Raw genomic sequence first — 23,249 nt, forward strand, 5'->3', positions numbered from 1 at the left:
TTTGTGGTGCGCAAGAGTAATAAATTTTTTTTTAAAATTTCCAATGAGCTGCATAGTCGGTCTTGCCGATGAGCAGACCTAGTGCGCTCTCCAGAGGTGGTTCAGAACCACCAACAATGGGTGAGATACCGTTGGTCATGTTAATTTGTACGTCTAGTTTCTGCCACACTAGATGGCAGCACCGAGACGCTATTTGGATGCTTAAGTGCACTAGGAATTTAACTTTGCCGGAAATGCCAAGAGCCAATGAGGCACTCCAGGGATCTTTTACATGCCACATAATCATACATGGCCGCTGAGGATTTTCTGCATCCCGAAAAACGGGTGTCTGGGCCGGGGATCGAACCCGCAGACATGGGCTCAGAAGGCCGAGGACAAACCAACTGCGCCACCCAGCCACCTAGAGCAATAATATAACAAGCATTTAAATTTAGTTTTAAGAAAAATAAAAACTCAATAATAATTACTATCTTGACATTGGGATGTAAAAGTATTAATGGACGTATATATTTTATATTAACTTGTAAATAACTGTGTATATTAAATGCTATGATGTCTCCAATTTACTTTGTTTTTATTTATCCAAAATTGCACATAGTAGGAAGATAGAAAACCTTCCCTTACAAGTTAATACTAATCGGTGCTTGGATTTCGCGAATTTTAAAGTGGCATAAAATGATTCACACAAGTACGCTGTTCTGAATATGGAAATAATTAGACACGCAGCCTTTTTTAATTCAGGATACTTCGATTCTGGTTCAAATTTCTATAGTTCAGTAATCGACGTCGACTTATATTTTAATTGTAGAGATTGATCGTTTTGCATCTTTATTAATTCTAATTCTTCAGATGCTTTCTGGATCATATTTTATTTATCTTGGAAATGGAAAACTCACCTTGAATTATGCTTACTTCAAATGGATTCAGAAAAATTTTAAAATATAATAGCACAAAAATGAAAAGGCAACTCGGATACATTTATCGAGAGCCACAAATAATCCTTTATAGAGCCGCAGGTTGGCCACCCCTGACATAAAACACTTTGTAACGTGTTGTCAGAAGAAACATTTCAGACTTTTGCACCAATTTATTTGTATTATTAATTACACTTTAATTACCTATATGTTAAGTCAATTTATAAAATTACACTTAATTATTAATATAAGCTTTTTTTAAAAATAAGGTACCTATCCATGCTCTCTTTTGAAAAAAAAAAAAAGAACATGAAAAACCCACGCAAGTTGGGTTTTTCTGGCTTTTTTTTGCAACTCTGATACTAATCCTTTCTTGTCACATCACAAATAAATAACAGACTTGACTCAGCAAAGTGATTTTATTCACAAAGGCACCAATATATATAGATATATATATATAATAAATATATACAACAAGTAGACTATCTTCAATAATTTAAAAAAATAATAATAACAATAAAAAACTATCTCAAACCAAAGATGGAAACAGCTCTGTTAACGTATCGTCCCACGGGTTGCCAGCATCCCCACAAGGAGAAGGTACAGAGAAAGAAGAATCGTATCCCGCATCACTCGATGATGATGCAGGACTAGAGCAGGGTTCGTTGGTGGGAGGAGATAATAAATGCTCGTCGTTGAAAGAGAATGATATGACGTCGTCACAGGGTTCTTCTGATGGGATGGTAATGATAGGAATGCTGCTATCCACCAGTAACGGAGGAGGAATATGGCTGTCCTTTGTGGATAATTCACTTTCTGGTAAGGATAAGCAGAGACTCCTGTCCTCGAGGACAGAGTCTTCCTGCTTGGAATAGATATGGTCAAAATGAATCAGTTCTTTGTTGGATTCCAAGCTTTTTGATGGGGCCCCCACCACTTCCTCAGTGTACAAGACTTGCTGCTGAAATGATACATCATACTTGGAATTATATTTTGAACACTGTAAATATAAAACTCTACACAAAGTAAAATTTTATTTGAAGAAATATGCAATGCAATAGCTGCCAACATGGATAGGAAAAGATCCAGTAGATTTTACAAAATATAAATTTCATGAAAATTATTACATAATGTACTTACATGTTTTACGCATAGGGGATTTCAGGGATTTTTATAGTGACCAAAATAGAAAAATTGCTATATTTTCCAGTTATGATTGAAATTAAACATACTTGAAATGTTATGTATTATGTAAATTATTCATCGCATAATTTCAAATAGTAAAAGGCTTTTAATTCATCAACAATAGTTAAAAGATTTTTTTATTAATTTAAAAAGAGAGTTCTGAATAAAAATAAACTAACTATTTTAGAACAAAAAATTGTTTTGAACTGATTTCTATAAATAAGGTTCGCTTCATAATGTATTAGTAATACTTATTTAAATATTCAAACAAGCAAAGTGAAAATCTGTACAAAAATTAGATTTCAATAGGGATTTTTTTAAGGAAAACCTCAATTTTAGGGAATTTTCTAAAATATACAAAAACCAGGATAATTTTAATTACACCAGTAGATCAGGCAAAAATTGGAAAACTCCAGTAGAGTTGGCAGCTATGGCAATGGTTAGAGGTAAACATTTGTATAAGAGTGAACTATGTCTGCCCAATTCATATCAAAGATGAGCATTCTTCATTCAGAATAATAAATAAAGGCTAAATTATTCGAAATCCTCCAAAATAATGACAAAATATAGATTCATTTTTAAAAAAAATATTTTGACTAAACTTTTTAGTATTTATTCCTTATAGTCATTAGTCAAGAATGTATTCAAAATGCCAACCGACAATCTCAATGAAGAATAACACTTTTTAGTGGATTCTGCTATGAAAACTACTAGCAGTTAGATTATTTGTACGATAAATACCTTTTAATTGAGATTTGTAGCCAAAGTTGTAATTAAGTTAAACTCACATTTCAGTAAAATGGAATTGAAGGTTAGATTACCCATACATGAAAAGTTTTAAGTATATAAACTGTGCTTTCATATATTTATGTACGAATGATATGTATGAATTTAAAATATACATAATACAATGTCATAGTCAGATAATCTAGAATTGGGGTGTCTTGAAACATTCTGATTCTCAAAGAGATGACTCCAATAAAAAAGGGATAAAGAATTTAGATAGTATTTTCATATTTTATTATTGTCCGCTAAACTCATATGTTTAAATCTATATTAAAAAATGAGAGTAATCGCATGATCTTAACTAAAGTATAGTGCACAAAAAAGGGATCACCCTAAATAACTTTTGATCTTTATCATTATAGGACTCAATCTTATTGGTCTGAGGGGAAGATCTCAAAATCAGAATTATAATTTTACCTAACTCTTTAAAAAAAAAAAAAAAAAAAAAAAAAAAAAAAAAAAAACGAATGAATGAATTTTTTTAAATAAACCAAACTGAAAAAAATTTAGTGCGTTTTTTCCCCTTCATAATTGCCTTTCATTATTAATAAATCAGCTCTTGATGATAGGTTTATAACAGAATCAATTGCAAACTGCATACATCGAAATATTTATTTTTATTATTTCTGTATTCTGTGCTTTAAAATTTTTAATTCACCTTTTTAAAATATATGTGCTAAGGTAATCTCACAAAAATTTTAGGTACTAATTCACATTACAATTGAAATATTACAGACGTGCCAATCTGGGAAAATGAAAAAAAAAAAAAAAGGGTTTTCGAAAGGAAAAGAGAAATGATCATGCAACATAATAGCATTTTGTACCAAAAAAGAAATTTAATCAGTGGAAATCTTTCACTGTTGAAAATGTGTTCGAAATGAAAAATTCGTGGCAATAAGTGACAAAGACACTATCCTAAATAATCTTGTGATTATGAGTGAGCCATCAATAACAGAGTGCGTAAAAATGGGATTCTTTAAATGTGCTATTCGAAGTTCACCGAACTTTGAATTGAAATATTAAGAATTAAAAAACCATATGAAAATATTAATATAAAAAACCACATCGATTTAAATTTGAATAGTCGCTAATCGAGTGGGTAATTAAATGACATTAGTGGTATTTAAATTAAATGCTTAATTTGGAATTTGTGGCACATTATAATGTAGTATTAAAATCTCGAGATTTTAAAAACCAGGTGGAAACCTGCAATAATAGCTGCCAAAATTGTGATTGGAAAACTTTGTTTATTTATACCTTGCTGTATGAAATTGATGTTGACTATACCCTATTTGTTATTTTTAACTAAATAAAGATGTTTGTTTACCTCAAAAACCTATTTTATGGGAAATCTAGCTTACCCTCCCTATATTCTTACTCCTATATTCTCTATATGCAGAGGTGTGTCCAGACATTGTGAAAAAATTACTCGTAATTTGTGAATGTAAAATAAACGTTAAGTCACATTCTTTCATCAAGGGTCCCGCTTTTGTGAATTTGTGCAAATAGGGTCCTGTTATTGCAAAAAAACTTTTTGTGAAGGGTCTGTTTTTAAGTTAAAATAATTTGTGAAAGGTCCGCTTTTATGAAAAAATATTTTGTGAAGGGTCCATTAACGGACCCAAATTTCTTCTAAACAGATCCCTGATATGGGACTACTTTCCACTACATTTAATTTTTTTCTGCTTATATACTTAACTGTATTGTTAACATTTGAATCATTTCTGGTATAGTTTATTTTTATAAACGATATAAATCTGGTATAGTTTATTCCAACATTCCTTATTTAATCATGAAAACATTGATGATTAAATAAGGAATGTTGGAAATAAGATTGTCTGAAATGAAGACCAATCTTAAGAAAACAATTAAGGAGCACTACTCACTTCTCCACTGTCAGTGTCAATGAAGTCAAACTCCATAAGATCTTCCCCACACTGCTGTAGCAAATCAAGAAGGTCATCACCCTGAGAGAAAATAAATACACTGTTTAAAACCAGAAATTAATAAATTAAAAAAAAGTTTCTTAAAATAAGGCACTTTCATTATATTTCACAAGTTATATTTTAAAGACTGGACTATTTTTTACCTCTTTCCGTAACACGGAAAATTTCCATGCTAGTAAAAGCTTAAAAAAAAAACTTGATTATACTACATAGTATAATAAGAGAATCACATAAATATATAGGTTTATTATTTTTTTCTTACACACAGTACTATATATACTAACATACATATCAAGATACATACTATGAGTACAGGGGGAAATTGTTGATTGTGGTAATTTTTTACTTTCAGGAGTTGGTCTTGAGCAACAGAATTATGCCGAATGATTGTGTCCGCACATCTCTTTTTAATTTGTGCATGATTTTGAAATATTGATCATTACTGATTAGTTAGTTTTATTTCAAAAAGAAGCATTCAGCAAGTAACGATAATAATTAACTGAAAAAGTTGCCTAAGTACAAAATAATATTTATTTACCAAGAGACTTTACTTTAAAAAAAATTTTTTTTTTGTTTACTACGGCAGTGCTTCTGAAACAAACTAATGTGAACCAGTAACATAAAAATTGTATGCTGAAGCTGTTTAAGGGTATTTTTTAAATCTTCTTTAATTATTGTTTTATGATATTTATTTTAAATTAGCAACATTTATGTTTGCTAATATTAAAAGTATCTTACAGAAATATATTAGTACTAGAGAGTTTCGACGCAGATAGCTCAAAAAAATTGTGCCACAGGGTAGGTGGCTTCATGATGCATTGACGGCGTCAATGTCTATAAATGCAATGATGAGCATTATTTCCAAAAATACAAAGAGGGTTTCATGATGAGTGCTTCTCTCGACCATGAAATGAATGACCACATGCTTGCGCAAAGAGGTTTTTTTTTTTTTTTTAAATTATTGATAGTAATGAACTAAATTTAAAAGGGAGTGGGATCGAGAAGTTACGTGCATTTTAGCGCCAGATGTTTCTAAATTTTCAATCTTTCTCAATTCAGCAGCTAAGTTTTTACGTTTCTGTTTATGAAGATTTTTATGAATGATCTCAATGCGCATTTTAATTTTGATTTTTTAGATTCATAATTAATTATTTAATGACATAGGCAGTGGTGGACTAATTTGAGTCGCAAACACCCCTTCCTGCACAAGTTATTGAAATTTTTTTTAATGTATCATGTCACTAGTCTAATTTAATGATTTTTTTTTTCAATTAAAAAAAAAAAAAAAAAAAAAAAAAAAAAAAAGAAAACAATTTATAGTTGATAACTAGACGAATTTATAGCATTTTTTTTTAAAGTAACTGATGATTGAGTTTATTATAATATAATTGCCTCAATTATCAATCAAAAAGTGCAAGAATTCGAAATAACACATTACGAAATGCAAAAATATTAGAGTAAAGGAACATCCCTATGTATTGAAATATTGCGATGTTAGAGTGAAAATACATCGCAATGCCGAATATGTGCATACATTTACGTGTATATGTATGTGTACACATATGTGTTTCACACATATCTACAGATATGTGTATATATTTTTAGCATAAAACATTAATATTTGTTCTACATATAAATCGGGGGAAAAGATAGTAAAAAAAATTAGTACTTGCATAAAAAGTGTTCATGATCATACATAAAATTTCATACCACTTAAGTGCACACTTAAAAAATCAATGATTAATCTTGTGCAATATACAGGGTATCTGCTAAATTTTAGATTTTTAAATTCATGACTTTCCATGACTAATTCCTAGAATTTTTCATGACTTAACGAAGTTACTATTTTTTCCGACAAAAATGCAACAAGAAATTCAAAAACGCACTATAATAACATAAATTGAAATGATAGGTATAACCAGAACTGTTGTACTTTGCATCTTCATGCTTAAAGATTTCAAATTTATAAAAACAGAGTAAAGAAAGAGTTGAAACAATAAAATAGCTGAAAAAAATACAAAAGCAAATAATTTTTTTCTTGCAGAATTATATTGCAAAGATACTTTTTTTGTTCATCCGAAAGGAAAGAAATACTCCTGATTTTTTAGTTCTCATTTCAGAATAAAAAAAACTCGCCAATGACTGGCTTGCTTCAGCTAGAATTTTAAATTGATAAAATAAAAAAAATAAAAAAAACAAAAATTCTGAAATCACAGAAATTTAAAAGATAATTCGCTCTAGAAATGATGTTTTTTCTTTCATTTTTTGAAAGAACACCATAACTTTTAAAGAACATGATAAAAACACTTTATATTTTAATAAAATATGACTGTGAGTGGGGATTTTATTACAAATTCAGATATTCAGAACATCATGAAATGGGGTGGGGGTATTTTTAGATTCCATTTTAGAAATTANAAGTGCACACTTAAAAAATCAATGATTAATCTTGTGCAATATACAGGGTATCTGCTAAATTTTAGATTTTTAAATTCATGATTTCCATGACTAATTCCTAGAATTTTTCATGACTTAACGAAGTTACTATTTTTTCCGACAAAAATGCAACAAGAAATTCAAAAACGCACTATAATAACATAAATTGAAATGATAGGTAACCAGAACTGTTGTACTTTGCATCTTCATGTTTAAAGATTTCAAATTTATAAAAATTGAGTAAAGAAAGAGTTGAAACAATAAAATAGCTGAAAAAAATACAAAAGCAAAAAATTTTTTTCTTGCAGAATTATATTGTAAAGATACTTTTTTTGTTCATCCGAAAGGAAAGAAATACTCCTGATTTTTCAGTTCTCATTTCAGAATAAAAAAAACTCGCCAATGACTGGCTTGCTTCAGCTAGAATTTTAAATTGATAAAATAAAAAACACAAAAATTCTGAAATCACAGAAAGTTAAAAGATAATTCGCTCTAGAAATGATGTTTTTTCTTTCATTTTTTGAAAGAACACCATAACTTTTAAAGAACATGATAAAAACATTTTATATTTTAATAAAATATGACTGTGAGTGGGGATTTTATTACAAATTCAGATATTCAGAACATCATGAAATGGGGGGGGGAGGTATTTTTAGATTCCATTTTAGAAATTAGATTTGTCAGCGACCTAAATCCATGACTTTCTTAAAAAAAAAATAGTTAAAATCATGACATTTCATGACAAATTTTGTTCAATACCGAAATTCATGACTTTCCATGATTTTTCATGACTTTCCAGGAGCGCGGATACCCTGAATATAAGTTTTAATTACTTTGAGGTACTCGTAGATAATCTACACATGAATAATCAGGGCTCTACATTAATTATTTGAATATGTGCATAAAAATATTTTTTAAGGATTCTTCTTTTACATATTTTAATATTTAAAATCATAGATTTTTCATTGAGTATTGCCTTCAGGAGACTTAGGGGGCTGCTAACAAGATATAGGTGTTTAATGGATTTGCAGAGGGGTTGATTACAAATTATAGATGAAATCAACATTGAGTTCAAAATAAAATTCATAAACTTTTTGGTTCAGTATTTCTAATTCAAACTATAATATTAATATATATATATAAGTTATTTAAATTGTTTGCCTAAAAAAGGAGGGAAAAAGACATTTTAATACTGAAACAGTATAAATTTGAGACCATTATTTTGTTTTGAAGGAAAGGCTTTACCTCGCTATTACAGGCAAGTAAACGAACTGCATCATCCAGAGTGAAAGAATCTGCAGATCCTGTCCCTTCAGCTGAGTTCCATTAATGAGCGAGGCTTGCTCAAGGGATCTGTTGTCTTCTAACACACTGGAAGATAGCTCTTTCTCAATATTCTCTACTTTTACCTGCAAAATAATAAAGACATTTTAGATACAGAGATGCCAACTTGAAAATTATGATTTCAGTAATAGTCACACATAACTTATAACGATTTTCAGATTTAATGTTTATTGAACCTGAAGATAATGATTTTCAGATATAATGTAATAATGATTTTCAGATATAATGTAATAATGATTTTCAGATTTAATGTTTATTGAATCTAATTAAAGATTTAATTTTTATTTTAATGGTACTATAAATTAAAATTTAATAACAATTTATTCATTATATAACTATTTTAATGATTAATATTCCAAAACTGTTCTGTTAATAGATAAAATTTGAATTTAACGTTCACCTAAAAAGGTTCGTAGATACATAATACATACAAGTATAATAGAACACAAAATCAGGAGCTGAAACTTCAAAAAGAAAATTTATTTATGCATTTTATCTAAATCTAATTTAGTACTTTGCTTTGCAGCTCTTATTACAAGCACCAGAAAATTTCCTTTCAAAACATACTTTTTTATTAGTTAATGCTTTTGTTTTTTCTATAAGAGGCAATCTATAAGAAACCATGAGCAATCATAAAATAAATCTGTAGAACATACGGTACAGAACACCTGTACTTCCAACACTCAGGGATGAGATTGGCCAAAAGGCAAAAAAGCTGAATTTCCATGAGAGTAAATTTTACGCACATGTAATCGTTTAATAATAAATTCCAAACAATTTAAGATAATGAATAACAATGTGTTAACATAAAATTGTGTACTAATTTGGTATATAAACGATTACATTGGTACTTAACATTTAGTAAAAAGTAAAATCACGAATAGAAAAAATAAAGCTAGAATATTATATTTTTCTTCAGTTCACATAAGAGACAGTACATGGGAAACTGTCTNTTTATCTAAATCTAATTTAGTACTTTGCTTTGCAGCTCTTATTACAAGCACCAGAAAATTTCCTTTCAAAACATACTTTTTTATTAGTTAATGCTTTTGTTTTTTCTATAAGAGGCAATCTATAAGAAACCATGAGCAATCATAAAATAAATCTGTAGAACATACGGTACAGAACACCTGTACTTCCAACACTCAGGGATGAGATTGGCCAAAAGGCAAAAAAACTGAATTTCCATGAGAGTAAATTTTACGCACATGTAATCGTTTAATAATAAATTCCAGACAATTTAAGATAATAAATAACAATGTGTTAACATAAAATTGTGTACTAATTTGGTATATAAATGATTACACTGGTACTTAACATTTAGTAAAAAAGTAAAATCACGAATAGAAAAAATAAAGCTAGAATATTATATTTTTCTTCAGTTCACATAGGAGACAGTACTTGAGAAACTGCCTGGTTTAGCAAATTAAAACTAGTGAGAACATACATTAATATTCCATTTCTTTTAATAAGTACTGTTAGGTGATTTATAGCAAATAAATCAGTAACACGACTTTTTAAGTTATTTAGAAAAGAAAAGGAACTTTTACAATTTGAATCACTATGTTCATATTATAATCTAATCTAGATAGAGTCCTGTGAAACATGTCAATAACTGTGAAGTAGAAATATATGGTAACTCCTTTACACGATAATCAGCAACTGTTTAGATAACTATTTTTCATTCCATAAGAATTTCGCATTTTATAGCATAAATAACATCATTTTTAAAATTTTGGTGCTGAGTTCTCTTTTTCCAAAAAAAAAAAAATTTAATCATTTTTTAAGTGATTGCTTTTGTTTGCAATATTTTTTTTTATTTATTTTTGTTTAATTTCCGATTGCTGCAAATGCTTGCCTACATATTCAAATAATCGTCGATAGAAAAACAGTCACCTTTATAGCAACTAATTCAAGGGGAAAAAAATGTACTTCTTACAAGAATCATGATAGGTAATCTTAAAATCGCATGATACAAATTGTGATCTTGTCTGAACTATTACTACTACTAAAATTTATAATTTAGTGAAATAAAACGAGTAAGTTTTTATTATTGGTACAAATGAAGCATCTTAAAAGAGTTATAACACATCTATTTGAATCCAAATTTGAGTAGTTAATTTTTTCCAACCCATTATTTAAAAAAGCAGATGAAATAAGAAAAGAAATTCGTAACAATTAATTAAAATCACGGTTAATTTTTGCCACTTCTTATAACATGAAAGCGAAATAAAAATAATAAATAAGCATGAATCTTTTCTTAACTCAGATCCTCTTAAATTTTGAATCTGAAATGAAAATTCAAGAAATTGAACAATGATATCATATGAAAGCAAAATGACGGATTCGCAAGTCCCAAGAATTGCCAGCGAAAACAAGATTGGAAAGAAAAAAAAAAGTCAGTGAATTGTCAGGGGAAAACACAATTTCACCTCAAAATCGAGAATAGTCATTGTCAGAGAATTTGTCAAATTGCAGGATTTCATTCCTCCATATTCAATATCATAACTTGTCTTACATACATTAAAATTAATATTGATTCATGAATTAAAGAAAACAAGAAATGCATATTTCATAAAAACTTAAGAAGTAATATTATAATAATATAAATTGTATACATCTAAAAGATAATAGTAATGGGTGGATAATGGGTGTTGATACAAAACAAACACAGTGTGAAATTATAACTAAAATAAAACTTAAATGTTACGAGTTTATTTCCATGCTAAGTGGAATTATAAAGTAATATAAAGGCATATTTTAAGTATACAGTAGTTCTTTTTTATTATTATTATTATTTCAGCACATTTAAGGAACAAAGGTGAATATATTTGAATTGTTATTGAAAACATTAATTAATAGTTCAATGGAATAGTTAAACACTACGAAATATTTTGAAATAATTCAATTAAAGGTTTACTCAATACACAAAAGTAGACCATTATAAAAGCAATTTTAGGCTTTCTATGTAAACAATTGTTGAGGCACACTTAAATAATACTTTTGGTTATATCTCTTTAAAGAAAATTATTGAAATGAAGTTAATTTTAAATTATTTTAAAATTCATAATATGGTTTATCACAACCAAAAACTATTAATGACACTCAATTTAAATTTAAAAAAATCCAAGAAGAAATTAAAACATATGCTATAAATATTTTCATAAGTTAGAGATGTTCATAAGTTGTGCATTTATATACTTTTCTGTTATAATACAATCAATGGAAACTTTAAAAATAATTAACACTAGGTTGAGGGAGAGTTTTACACAAAAACTACTCAAAGATAAGTTAACTCGTGACCGGTCAACAGTGTGCTAATATAATTAAAAATATAGTTTTATTTCAAAATGATCATTGTATAGTCTTGAATAATTCCAAAGGCTCAATATCAGTTTTTAGAACCTCAAAATACAGTTTGCCATTTTATGGCTGCTAATTATGCTTATAAAGACAAATAGTTATTACATTGCCAAGACTAACTTTTTTTCATATATTTACAGAAATATTAATCACATTTAGCTAAAAAAAACAACAGCAATTACATTTTTATGAAGTATGATAAAAATTATTTCCCTCTTAAAAAATATCAACAAATACATCCTGAAATGTATGACATATAATTAAACAAAAATAAGCTAAGCAAAAATGCAACAAAAGGAATGACAAAAGAAACTAACGATTCACTTTTTACAAATTTTAATTCTTAAGCAGTTCTAATTTTAAGCTAATATTCTAATGTATTGTACAATAACCTTAGAGTTTAAGCATGCTTTTTAAAAATTCAAAAATATTAGAAAAAATAGAATTATTTAAACATAATTACAAAACCAATTTATCTAATCATTCAACACAAATTTCTATATTCTAAAGCCTCTATAAGATTTGAATCTGTGTCATTGGCAAAGCAGTTTATTAAATCTTTTAAAACTAAATTTGTACATGAAAATTAGGTGACCTCAAACAATTAGTGCAAATGATATTTAAAGTTACGAAATCAGACATAAAAACTTTGTATCTGACGTATACAAACTTTTTTGAATTAACATACCTTTTTTTCTCTTGACGGATTCGGATTTTTAACCCTAAAAATATAAGATGTAGCCGTAATCTGGGAAATATGGTCAACATAGTTTAATCAGGAGCGTTATCCAAAGATTGGACCCCTAAATATTATTTTTACTTTTTAGAACTAAGTGAGTAGAAATTTTTTTGCACACAATTATAAAATTCACTTATTTAAAAATAATTCCAAGCAAAATATAATTTTTATTAAATATTTATTGTTTTTTCTTAATTGACTTAATAGTCTTAAAAAATTTAATTTTAAGTTATAATTTTTTGTCACTTTAAAGTATATAATTTTACATGGTAAAATTTGAGTTAAATCGGTTGAATAGTTCCCGAGAAATCGAGTTTTAAATATACAGATTTTTTACGTTTGTTATGTTTATTCTTACAATTTATTTTTATGATATGTTTATTCAGAGAAAGTATATTTTTGTATACCTTTTCATAGCACAAAATATTGTCTGCACTAATTATTTAGCATATCTGAGGTCACCTCCCTTGAACCATTAAGATTGAGTCCTAGAACATGAAGATCTGATCATTAGATTAAAAGTTATTCAGGGTGCTCTGTTTTTTCTTTTTTTGGCGCTTTGAAAATTTAAAATTAAGTAAATTAATGATTGGTTTACAATTGTGTTATACAATGTTTTAATTATAATTTACAGTGTTTTGATTTGCAATTGTGTCATAAATAAATTGTAAATCAAAAATAATAATCATTCAATAGTACTATCTCTTGAAATTATAAGAATAACGGTATATTTACAAGCAAAGAAATTTTTAAAATGTATAATTTGAATTTGAAGAAATTTTTTTTTTTAACTATTATGAGACACACAAGCAAATAAACGTATGAATAAAATATACTTAAAATAAACACTTATTTGAAGAAAAACAGTCTTTTATTAAAGAGATTAATACCTTCTGTGTGGTGTTTACATCTACGCCTAAACGAAGCTTAAGTTCTGAGTTTTCTTGCTCCAAAGTTTGGATCCTTTTCATACTTTCTACAGTTTTCATTAATAAAATTTTTTTCTGAAAATAAAAAATCAGTTACTTTTATAAACAGATATTTAGATACAAATAGATAATTGCAAAATCAAACATTTCAGTGTGAAATTATTTAAGTATAATTATTAGAGTGTATATGCTACCACTGAATTTTTTTAAAATTTTAACTTCCATGAACCATTTTGAATAAATGGACACAGATCACAACAGAAACCACAGCTAAATTTCGCACCGCCTCGCCACATTTGATCCTCTATAGGTGTGGTGAAGAACGGTTTGGTTCAGAGTTGGCAAGATCTAGGACAAAATGGATTAATCCACAGTTTAAACCGTCCTGTCCAAATTAATAATTTGTCTTAAATTGCCCAAAACCTATTTACCCAAATTATGTCAATTAGAAATAAAATCTATATATAGTGAAAAATTATAATTTTAATTTTTGAACAAGAAACAAAATGAAGAAAAGTTTTGTCTTGTCTAATTAAAATAGGTTATTGTTATCTTTAATATTGCATTATTTACCCTTATGCCATAACATAATTTATCAGTATTAAAAGCGGATTTATTCATGTTTAAAGGTATTCACTTTTGTTGTTAAATGAATTGTGGAGCTTCAAAAATTATAAATCTTTTCTTTATATATTATTTTCCTTTAATAAGTTAAAGCAAATTGTAACAAGCAAATTCATCATTCACCAAATCAATAAACAAACCTTTAGTTGAACGCTTGTTGTTTTATGAAATTTGTTTGTTTTTTCATTTGCTGACTTGCAACTTTAATACATCACAAAAACATAAAGTAAATCTCAAAAGGAATAATTATACAACATTTCAAAAAATTTCATTTGTCAATAACCGTTTTAAGTAAAAAAAACTTTAATAGTTTAAAAATTTCTTAACAGTAAGTGTTTACTCCAATTGAATTAATATAAATTTTTGGTCATTTTAAGAACCCTTGACAATAGCAGAAAAATAAAATTAGTGAAAAATATACGTCACAGTGTTAATAAAAATAAATATTTATGGAAATGGTGCATTTGCGCACCTTTGGTCGAAAATTGGTAAAAAAATAGTCAAATCATTCCTTTCTATTTCAATCTTTTCACTGACAAGCTAGTTAAAAAAAGAGCACTAGACTTGTAGGATCTACACTATAAAAATACACTGTACTTTTTAATTACTACAAAAATTCAGCTAAAGCATCATGTATAAATTGTATACATCTAAAATATAATAGTAATGAGTGGATAAACACAGTGAGAAATTATAANATGTCAAAAACCAGTTTTTGACGGCAAAAACCCAACCATGATTAAGATATTATCATACACAGAGAAATGAAGGTTTCAATATATTAATGTATGATTTCAATAAAAATTCTTAACAAAACAGATATACAAACTAACTTCTGCTGCAAGACGTGAAACTTGTTCTTCAAGTTCTTGCATTCTAGCCTTTTTCCTATCTCTAGCTGTTTGTGCAGCAACTCTGTTTTTTAACTTCCTATAAAATTATCAAATTGCACACTTACTTAAAACTAATAAAATTTAAAAAAAACACATTTACATCAGTTACAAAATAAAGTTTGTAGCATTTCCAGGGCCGGATTAACCTATAGGCACACTAGGCACGTGCCTAGGGCCTACGAAAAACTTGGGAGGAAAACATTTTAAAAGAAAATCAAACATAGTGGAATCAGAAAAACAGTTTTGTTTTTCTGATTCCACTACGTTTGATTTTTTTTTCTTTTTACGATAAATTTCGCACTCAATAAATTCTTTTTTTTTTCATAAATTTTATCATTAGGTTTTTTTTTTTAAATTCCGTTGATCTTGCCTTGTTCCGGGTTTTAATATTTATGCTAGTCCCTTTTTTAACTATCGTATTTTCAAGTGTTTTTATTTAGATTAATAAGTTTTCCTTTTATTTTATTGTTTCTCCCCGTATAATTAGGTATGAAATATATTGCGTTATTTAATCATTGGTTTTGTTTATATTATTTAATTTAGGAATTGTAATTATTTTTAAAAAATAAATATGAGAATTTTGTATTTTTTAAACTTGTTTTTCTTGGCTAAACTTGTAAATATTTTTATTCTTTTAAATGTTATATTTCTACCATTTTTTTTTTCTCTTTAAAGTTAGGAGTACTTTTCTTTTTTCTCTTACTTTATGCATTACACTTGTCGGCATTGCAGATAAAGTTCGATAAACAAATTCGTAAATTAAAATCCATATCAATAAAAATGTTTTTAAAAAAATATGCAAGAAAATTTTAGCATATATTTTGAAAAGAGGGGAGGAGTGGGGGAGGGAGGGGAGGGGCCAAAAACGGCTATGCCTAGGGCCTACGAAAGGTATAATCCGGCTCTGAGCATTTCTAATCATTGATATAAGAAACAAAACTTTCTGTATTAGTGCATGCTCAACCAGTAGGTATACTGAAAATAACTTTAATCTCTTTGAGCTTTCTTAAACATCCAAAAAAAGAGCATTTTTTGAAAAGTGGAGCCGTTAAAATTCACTTAGTTTGTAAAGAATATGACAATCAGTTAAGCATGCTTCATGTTCTTTGGTTTTTAAAGAGCACCCAAACTATTGATTTTTGTTTTATAATAAGTATACTTTTATGGGTCAATAAATAAATTAAGTAAAAAAAGATCTTGAATAGTTCTATAACACATTTTCATACCTGCCAACTTTTAATCATTTCGAGGATTATATTCCCCAGTGGAAGAAAAATGTAATTTAAATTACAATTTCAGGCAGAAACATACGCTGTATTTTGAAAAAACTTATACGGACTACAGACTGTATTACATATTAATATATATGCTTACTATTTTTTAAAAATAGTGGTGGTCAAAAAGACAATAAATTAAATTTATAAATACAAGGAATATATAGGAATTAGGGTGACCAGGGGTAATTCACGATCACTCTGTTTCTGTAATAAAATCACCTAAGTAAGGTAAATAATGATAGGTAAATAATGATCACCTAAGTTTTATTTAAAAAATTATTTTCTTAAAAATTTGAAACATGGACAAGAATGCTTGTACACTTTACTAAAGTATAACTACATTTACTTAATAATAGTTTTTTGTTTAATCTAACAAAAAAAGTACAGTAGAGAACTGATTATCCGGAAAGATCGGGACCATCGCGATTCCAGATAACTGATTTTTCCGGTTTTCTGAATCGCTACAAAATGCCGTTTTTTTTAATGTTTATAAAACGAAATTAAAAAATTATTTTGAAATAGTTTTAGAAATAATAAAGAATGATAAATAATAATACACTTAAGTTTAAATAAGGAAAGAAATTATGAAATAAAAATTATATACAGGCTTTTATATATTATTAACATTAATAACATATATAAGCTATTTGTGCTTATGTGAGATTCGTCTACAAACGGCTTTTGATCCGTCCTCTAAATCAGTTCTTTCGTCAACTCGATACGTCGTACGCTCTAAATAACAAAATGGGCTCAAAATCTTGCATGGGAAAAAAAAAATTTTTTTTTAATGGAAGAAAATTAATTTCCGGTTCCGAATTTCATTCCGGTTATCTGGTTTTCCGATTTCCGGATAAGAGGTTCTGCACTGTATCTTTTAAACTGCTTTCTATATTTTCCATTTCAAAGACAGGTTTCAAAATGTGCACATTTCTGCAAAGATCCCCTTCCTTCTCTTAATAATAAATAATTTGAGTTACTGTATTTTTTTTTGATATGAAAATAGTGTAACCTTTGGTTTAATTGTTTCGCATCTACTGTAAACATTAAATTGATTATAGGAAACTATATCAAATGTTGCCCCCTACAGATAGGGTAATTATTTATCACTGGGGTAATTCCTGATCATTGTCATTTCTTTTTATAAATAGTATTAAAAATAGCTGTCTTCTCTTAAATAACAGTTCATACTGATTAAGTGGAACAACTTTATTTGAAGAAAAACAGTCTNGTTGCTCCCTACAGATGGGGTAATTATTGATCACTGGGGTAATTCCTGATCATTGTCATTTCTTTTCATAAATAGTATTAAAAATAGCTAATTGTCTTCTCTTAAATAACAGTTCATACTTATTAAGTGGAACAACGATAAAATATATTTTAAATGTAATCACAAAATTTGATTTTAACTGTATACAAGACAAATGTGTTCTGATTTGCACCATTTCTGGTTTATCTTACCTTGCTTCTATCTTAATTTTATGTGTGTACATTGTTAGAATAATTTTTAAGTTTATAATTTAGCCTAATATAAATATGGTGAGAAATTATAAGCCTAAAAAGGATACTAAAATTTTAGAAAGCAAAATTAGTGAATTTCTTTTACTGATTGAAAATGAAAATTTCAGTGTGAGAGCTGCTGCAGAGCTGTTGACATACCTTACTTAACTATACACTCTCACTTAATGAAGTTACAAAACCCAGCAAAAGTAACCCATGTGGGAACTCTTTCTTATATTTCAGCAGAACATGAGAAAGAGTTGGTTGCTTGCCTAAAATGTTTGGCACGATGCAAAGATTTTTGGAAAATATACTTTATTCTTGTTTTTAATAAATTGTTTTATTAGCTACTTAAACATATATTTTGGGTTTATTTATTTGATCTTGATGTCTCATTTGTTAATTACCACTGTATAATTATTTTGAAACAGCTCCTTTACTATAAAAATTGGTGATCAGGAATTACCCCAGAAATGACCAAGAGAAGAGGTAATTCCTGATCACTAAAATTTTAAAATCTTTTAAATTCTAATTAGATTTTCAAACAAAAGGTAGCAGAGGACTCATCTCATATAGCCTCAAACTTCCAGTAAATATTAAAATTCTATCTCGAATAGTTTTTTTACAAAATAGATGTTTGCATTTTTTGATCAGGAATTACCCCAGGTCACCCTACACACTTTACGACCACTTTAAATATTGAAATAAAATTTTACGGCAAATGCGTAAAAGTTAGCAGGTATGCAATTTCACTAGCAATACTAAGTTAAAATGGCACTATTTTAATTAGATAAGATTCAATCTAAATATATCAGTAAATTCATAAATACATGAGTAACATCATATTTTTTGACACTCACAATCTTTATTTATCCCAGTAAAATTAGAAAAAATAAGATTTTTAAAATTAAATCAATTTGTGAAATTAATTCATTTCAGCCTGCTTTTAAGTAGTTAAAGATATGTCTCTATCATTAAGATATATATTTAAAGATATGTCTTTATTCTTTTCACATCTTAAAGATATATCTTTGATTTTAAACTGGAATTTCTATTCCAGTTTAAGAAAATTTAAATCATACATTTTAACCTATATATTACAATAAAACTTTTTTTTATCTAGAATAAAAGTTTCAAATGTATTATCATTTATTTTCATTATATTTAAATCAAAAATATTAAAATTTTAATTACAGTTAAATTTAACTACAGATATATTTTTTAAGGAACTACTTAAAATGAAATATTTTAGTCACCTTGTAATTTTGCATCAGTTGTATTTTTCTTAGCTAAATCTTTAATAACTTCCCAACTTAATAATGCGCTTAAACTCATCCTTGATCTTTCATAAGTTATAATTCTTTTATTAAAAAAAAAAGATAAAAACTCATTCCACAGAAACTTGAGCATGAGAAGATGTGTAGACCAACCCTGTGGAAGAATAGCAGCGACACAGCAACATTGTCGCTGAACGTTAAGAGTTTTTGCAAATGATTTTTTGTCAGAAAAGCTTTACTTTTCTACAGAATTTTACACGTAATACTTGAATCATGCATTTAAATAATCACTTTATGACGCACTTAATTTAAGCTGATAGTATCATAAAACGATATGTTTTGATTTTCGGCAGTTATTGATAATTATTTTCACATGGTTTTTAACTATTTCTATATATCTTATTCACTATGGATTTTACGGTTATAAATTATTTTTTTATTGTGATGATCATCTACAAAATGCGAAGGATAATTTGTGCATTGAAAAACTTCGCAGCTCAAACAAACCTCTTCTCATCTTCAAAAACTAATAAAACTTTTCATGATGAAAATTAAATGCAAACTTAAACAAAAAAAACAATTGTGTATTAGGTATTTATTTAAAATAGCTCTATTGTTCATGATTGGTTACACGTAATTATATCAGTTGGTATCCTTTTTATAAATGCCAAATTTTATTCATTGATCACCAGGAAAATTGCACAGACTAAAATTTAAATTGTGTGCAAAAAATCTTGTTCCTTCAATAACAATTTAGGGGAGATTTTCGTATCGTGATCTGTGGCAGAATAATCTCCAAGTCTTGGAAACTTCCAGGCAGTGGCCCGCGAGACACTAAAAAAAAAAAAAACACCACAGAAAGAGACCGTAGCCACCCCCTCCCCGTCACAGAAGTTTCACTGCATTTGTGTGCTGTCACAGAAGTTTCATTGCATTTGTGTGCTTTACACATAACTATTTGTTCGTGATATGAACAATTATAAAAAAAAAAAGCAATTATATTAAATTCACTTTTAGCCTTATTTTATGGTTTCAGAAGCTGGTTTCATGAAGTCTCAATTTGGCAAATATTAAATTTGATGAAATTTTCAGTTATAAGTACTACCTGCCCTCTTTGCATTAATAGTGAAATTTGATTAAATTTGCTACAATGAAGTCAGTCAATCTCTTAAAAGTATAATAAAAACAACTAATTAATGATAAAACAATAAGCAATAACATCGTCTTCCATTTATAAGGTCGTTGGGATTGATTTTACTAAGTGGTAGTTGTGATTTAAGTAGGAAGAATTTGCCATGGTGAATAAAACAATTTGTTTTAAAAACAAAGTTTAACACATTACATTAAAGTTTAACACAGTGCTAAAACAATGTATTAAATACGCCGATAGCCCAATTTTCATGTACTACTTTATAAACATATGGTTTGTTAAGGTGATAAAAACATACATGTTATTCTTGATTGAAATAATACCTGCGCATTATTTTTTCTTCTTGAGACAAATGATCCAGTCTTTGTCTTTTTCTAGGGCGGTTTTGTACAGAATCTGATACATCACTTTCTTGATCACTGGTAAGAGATTTCTCATCTTCAATTAGGAGTGTGAAATACGATGGTGGGTATTTGGTGTCACTACCGCAATTCAGATTTAAATCTATTTTCGGCAAAATATTGCTCGGAGAAGTTGATAACTTCTTTAACTGTGGCATTTCGTTGTTTATTAAACGAAATATTTATAAATAATACCAAGTCCTACAGATAATGGACAAAAACCACCCCAAATTCAGAGAGGCGAAACTTTCGTTGGGCAATGAAAGAATGAAAACAAAAAATTAACAGGAAAAACAAACGCGTGTCGAGTTCTCATTGGTCATAGAAATTTCTAGTTCTGGTTTCATCACCCCTCTGAAGACGTGCCAGCGTGGAATATTTTACATCATTTTTTTTTACAAGGGAATACTTTCAATTTCACTTGTAACGAGGAAACTTTAACGAGGGTTTTTAATTGAGGAAATGAAAAGCATTTAGTAAAAGCAAAGCGCCTTTGAGTAAAAATGGGGCTACTAAATTAGGGATTGCATAAAATAATAAAATTTCGAAAAATAAAATGATAGATAATAAAATTTCCATAGTTTCTATTACGGAATGGCAACAAGAACGTTATAACATCCGGGTGATTAGATTTTGACATTTTGATTGGCTGTTGACTGTCACTTTTGGTTGCAAAAATTGAAAGAGTTATCGCGTTTATTAGGAATTTTTTGCAATAAAAATTCTATTAATCTGGCTTTTGGAAGATTTGTGCTTAAGAAAATTGTCTTATGTTTTTTAATTTTTAGATATTTACCAATATATCAATAAAATTTTTTTGTTTTCTTTACTGAGTTTATTATTTCATTTTAACTGAAATTGATTTATTAATTTTGAAATTGGTTTGACAATCAGAGTATGTTCATGGGTGCTCTTAATTATTTTTTAAATTATGAATATTTATATATTTTCCCTTATAAAACCGTAGCTGCAATATTTATATGTTTTTCCTTACGTTCTAATGTTAAAAAAAAAGTTTAATCAAAAAGAAACTTGGATTTTAATTAAATTAATAGTTATCCCGAATGTGTTCACCTATGCAGATTTCCTGAACTTTAAACTTAATTATTAAAAATTATAACATAGAAGATAATTCTACAATGAAGTTTCAATTGTTTAGATATTATGTTTATTAGACAGTGAATCTATTTCTACATATAAAATTTTATATTTATATAAGGGAATTTTTTTATAAATATTTTCTAAATTTCAGAATTTTAATTTTGATTTCTTTTTCAAAATACTAGTGAAAATGGTTTTTTATTTTATTTTAAACAATTTTTGTCTTCTCTTAGATGACCTCTTGTCCGGCAACCCACAAATGCATGCCTATACCTGCCCCTTGTGAATCATACATAGAAACAAAAGCCTAACCCCAGTAATTTAATATTACTTTTCATTTTTAAAATTGATTTTAAATTGTTTATTTAGAAGAACTCTGATTGAACTCTAATGCTCTATTAAAAGAAATTTTAATTACAGCATGAGAGGTGAAAGTTTTCAATTTTGATTTGATATGTTTTTTAAATGAATAATTCATATTTGAAGAGAAGTGTGTTTACTATAAGGCTCAAACTGGGATCAATCTTCTATAGATCAAATTACATTTATAGTTTAATGACACTATTGCCAGAATTGGCTATACTGTTCCCAACGTAAATGATATCAAGAGCCTATAACCTTAATATCATTTACGTAATTATATCACTTGCGTACTATCATTTACCTACTTCTGATATGTAAGGGACTACTAATAGATATGATTTGTATTATCTGGATATTTAAGAGATAGATATCTTAGTTCTCCAAAAACTTGATTTTACTAAAATTTATTGATTTAATTTAAAGAGTAAATTTATGCTTTCCATCCCATAATTTTATGAATTAAATTATTTCAAACATTACAGAATGCGAAGTATAAATAATCTAATATTAGATTATTTACTTTTCTAAAACAAATCAGGGTGCGTAGCCAAATCTTTGAATCAAAAATAAGCACTTTTCAAAAACTTTTCAAGCACTTTGCAAAAATTTTCAAGCACACAAAAAATTCATATTCAATCAATGATATTATTGAAGAACAAAAACTTTTTATAAACAGTTTTAGCGCTAAAAAAAACCCAAAAAGAAATGGGCGAAAATCAAAACAATCAGTACTTTCCCACATCACCGAGTGAAATCAACTTGACCATGAACTCAGAACAAAAGTACTTACAAAAGTTACTTACCCCCTACGTCAAAAAAAAGTGTTAGAAGTGAAATAAAATAGACAAGAATAAAATTAAAATGAATGAAAAAGAAAAACATTTCATAAGGACCTGATATTCTCTATCCGAATTGGAGCACTTGGGTTTCGGTTTCAAGCGTGCGCGCATGCTCAAGTCATAACGTGGGTACGACATGAAGTCCGCGTGAATGATTACGTAGCAAACTCTCCATTTTTTGTGAA

General features: G+C 27.9%; 1 protein-coding gene across 3 annotated transcripts; it reads right to left on the reverse strand.

Moving 5' to 3' along the window:
• Window positions 1-1,314: 1,314 nt before the first annotated feature.
• Window positions 1,315-21,309, reverse strand: LOC107444128 (X-box-binding protein 1). Of its 3 annotated transcripts, none has more exons than XM_043051940.2 (6): window positions 20,684-21,309; window positions 15,100-15,196; window positions 13,604-13,717; window positions 8,513-8,676; window positions 4,772-4,852; window positions 1,315-1,872 (listed from the first exon to the last, which is right to left on the reverse strand). In XM_043051940.2, exons 1-6 carry the CDS (start codon window positions 20,917-20,919, stop codon window positions 1,806-1,808), a joined length of 759 nt encoding a protein of 252 aa, XP_042907874.1. In that variant the 5' UTR covers window positions 20,920-21,309; the 3' UTR covers window positions 1,315-1,805. The 3 variants fall into 3 exon arrangements, with proteins under 3 accessions (XP_042907874.1, XP_042907873.1, XP_042907872.1); XM_043051939.2 differs by having other exon boundaries at window positions 1,315-1,875; XM_043051938.2 differs by having other exon boundaries at window positions 1,315-1,878.
• Between the last annotated feature and the right edge of the window lie 1,940 nt (window positions 21,310-23,249).

Source organism: Parasteatoda tepidariorum, chromosome 2, assembly GCF_043381705.1.
Source record: "Parasteatoda tepidariorum isolate YZ-2023 chromosome 2, CAS_Ptep_4.0, whole genome shotgun sequence".
Taxonomy (NCBI): domain Eukaryota; kingdom Metazoa; phylum Arthropoda; class Arachnida; order Araneae; family Theridiidae; genus Parasteatoda; species Parasteatoda tepidariorum.

What these genes read in the sequence shown, in the direction of transcription:
- LOC107444128 (XM_043051938.2), bottom strand. Translation starts at nt 20,919, where the DNA reads ATGCCACAGTTAAAGAAGTTATCAACTTCTCCGAGCAATATTTTGCCG. An exon ending in TTTCACGTCTTGCAGCAGAA is followed by an intron (nt 13,718 to 15,099) that starts GTTAGTTTGTAT and finishes TTTTATTTTCAG; the next exon opens with AAAAAAATTTTATTAATGAA. An exon ending in TTGACACTGACAGTGGAGAA is followed by an intron (nt 1,879 to 4,771) that starts GTGAGTAGTGCT and finishes GATGTATCATTT; the next exon opens with CAGCAGCAAGTCTTGTACAC.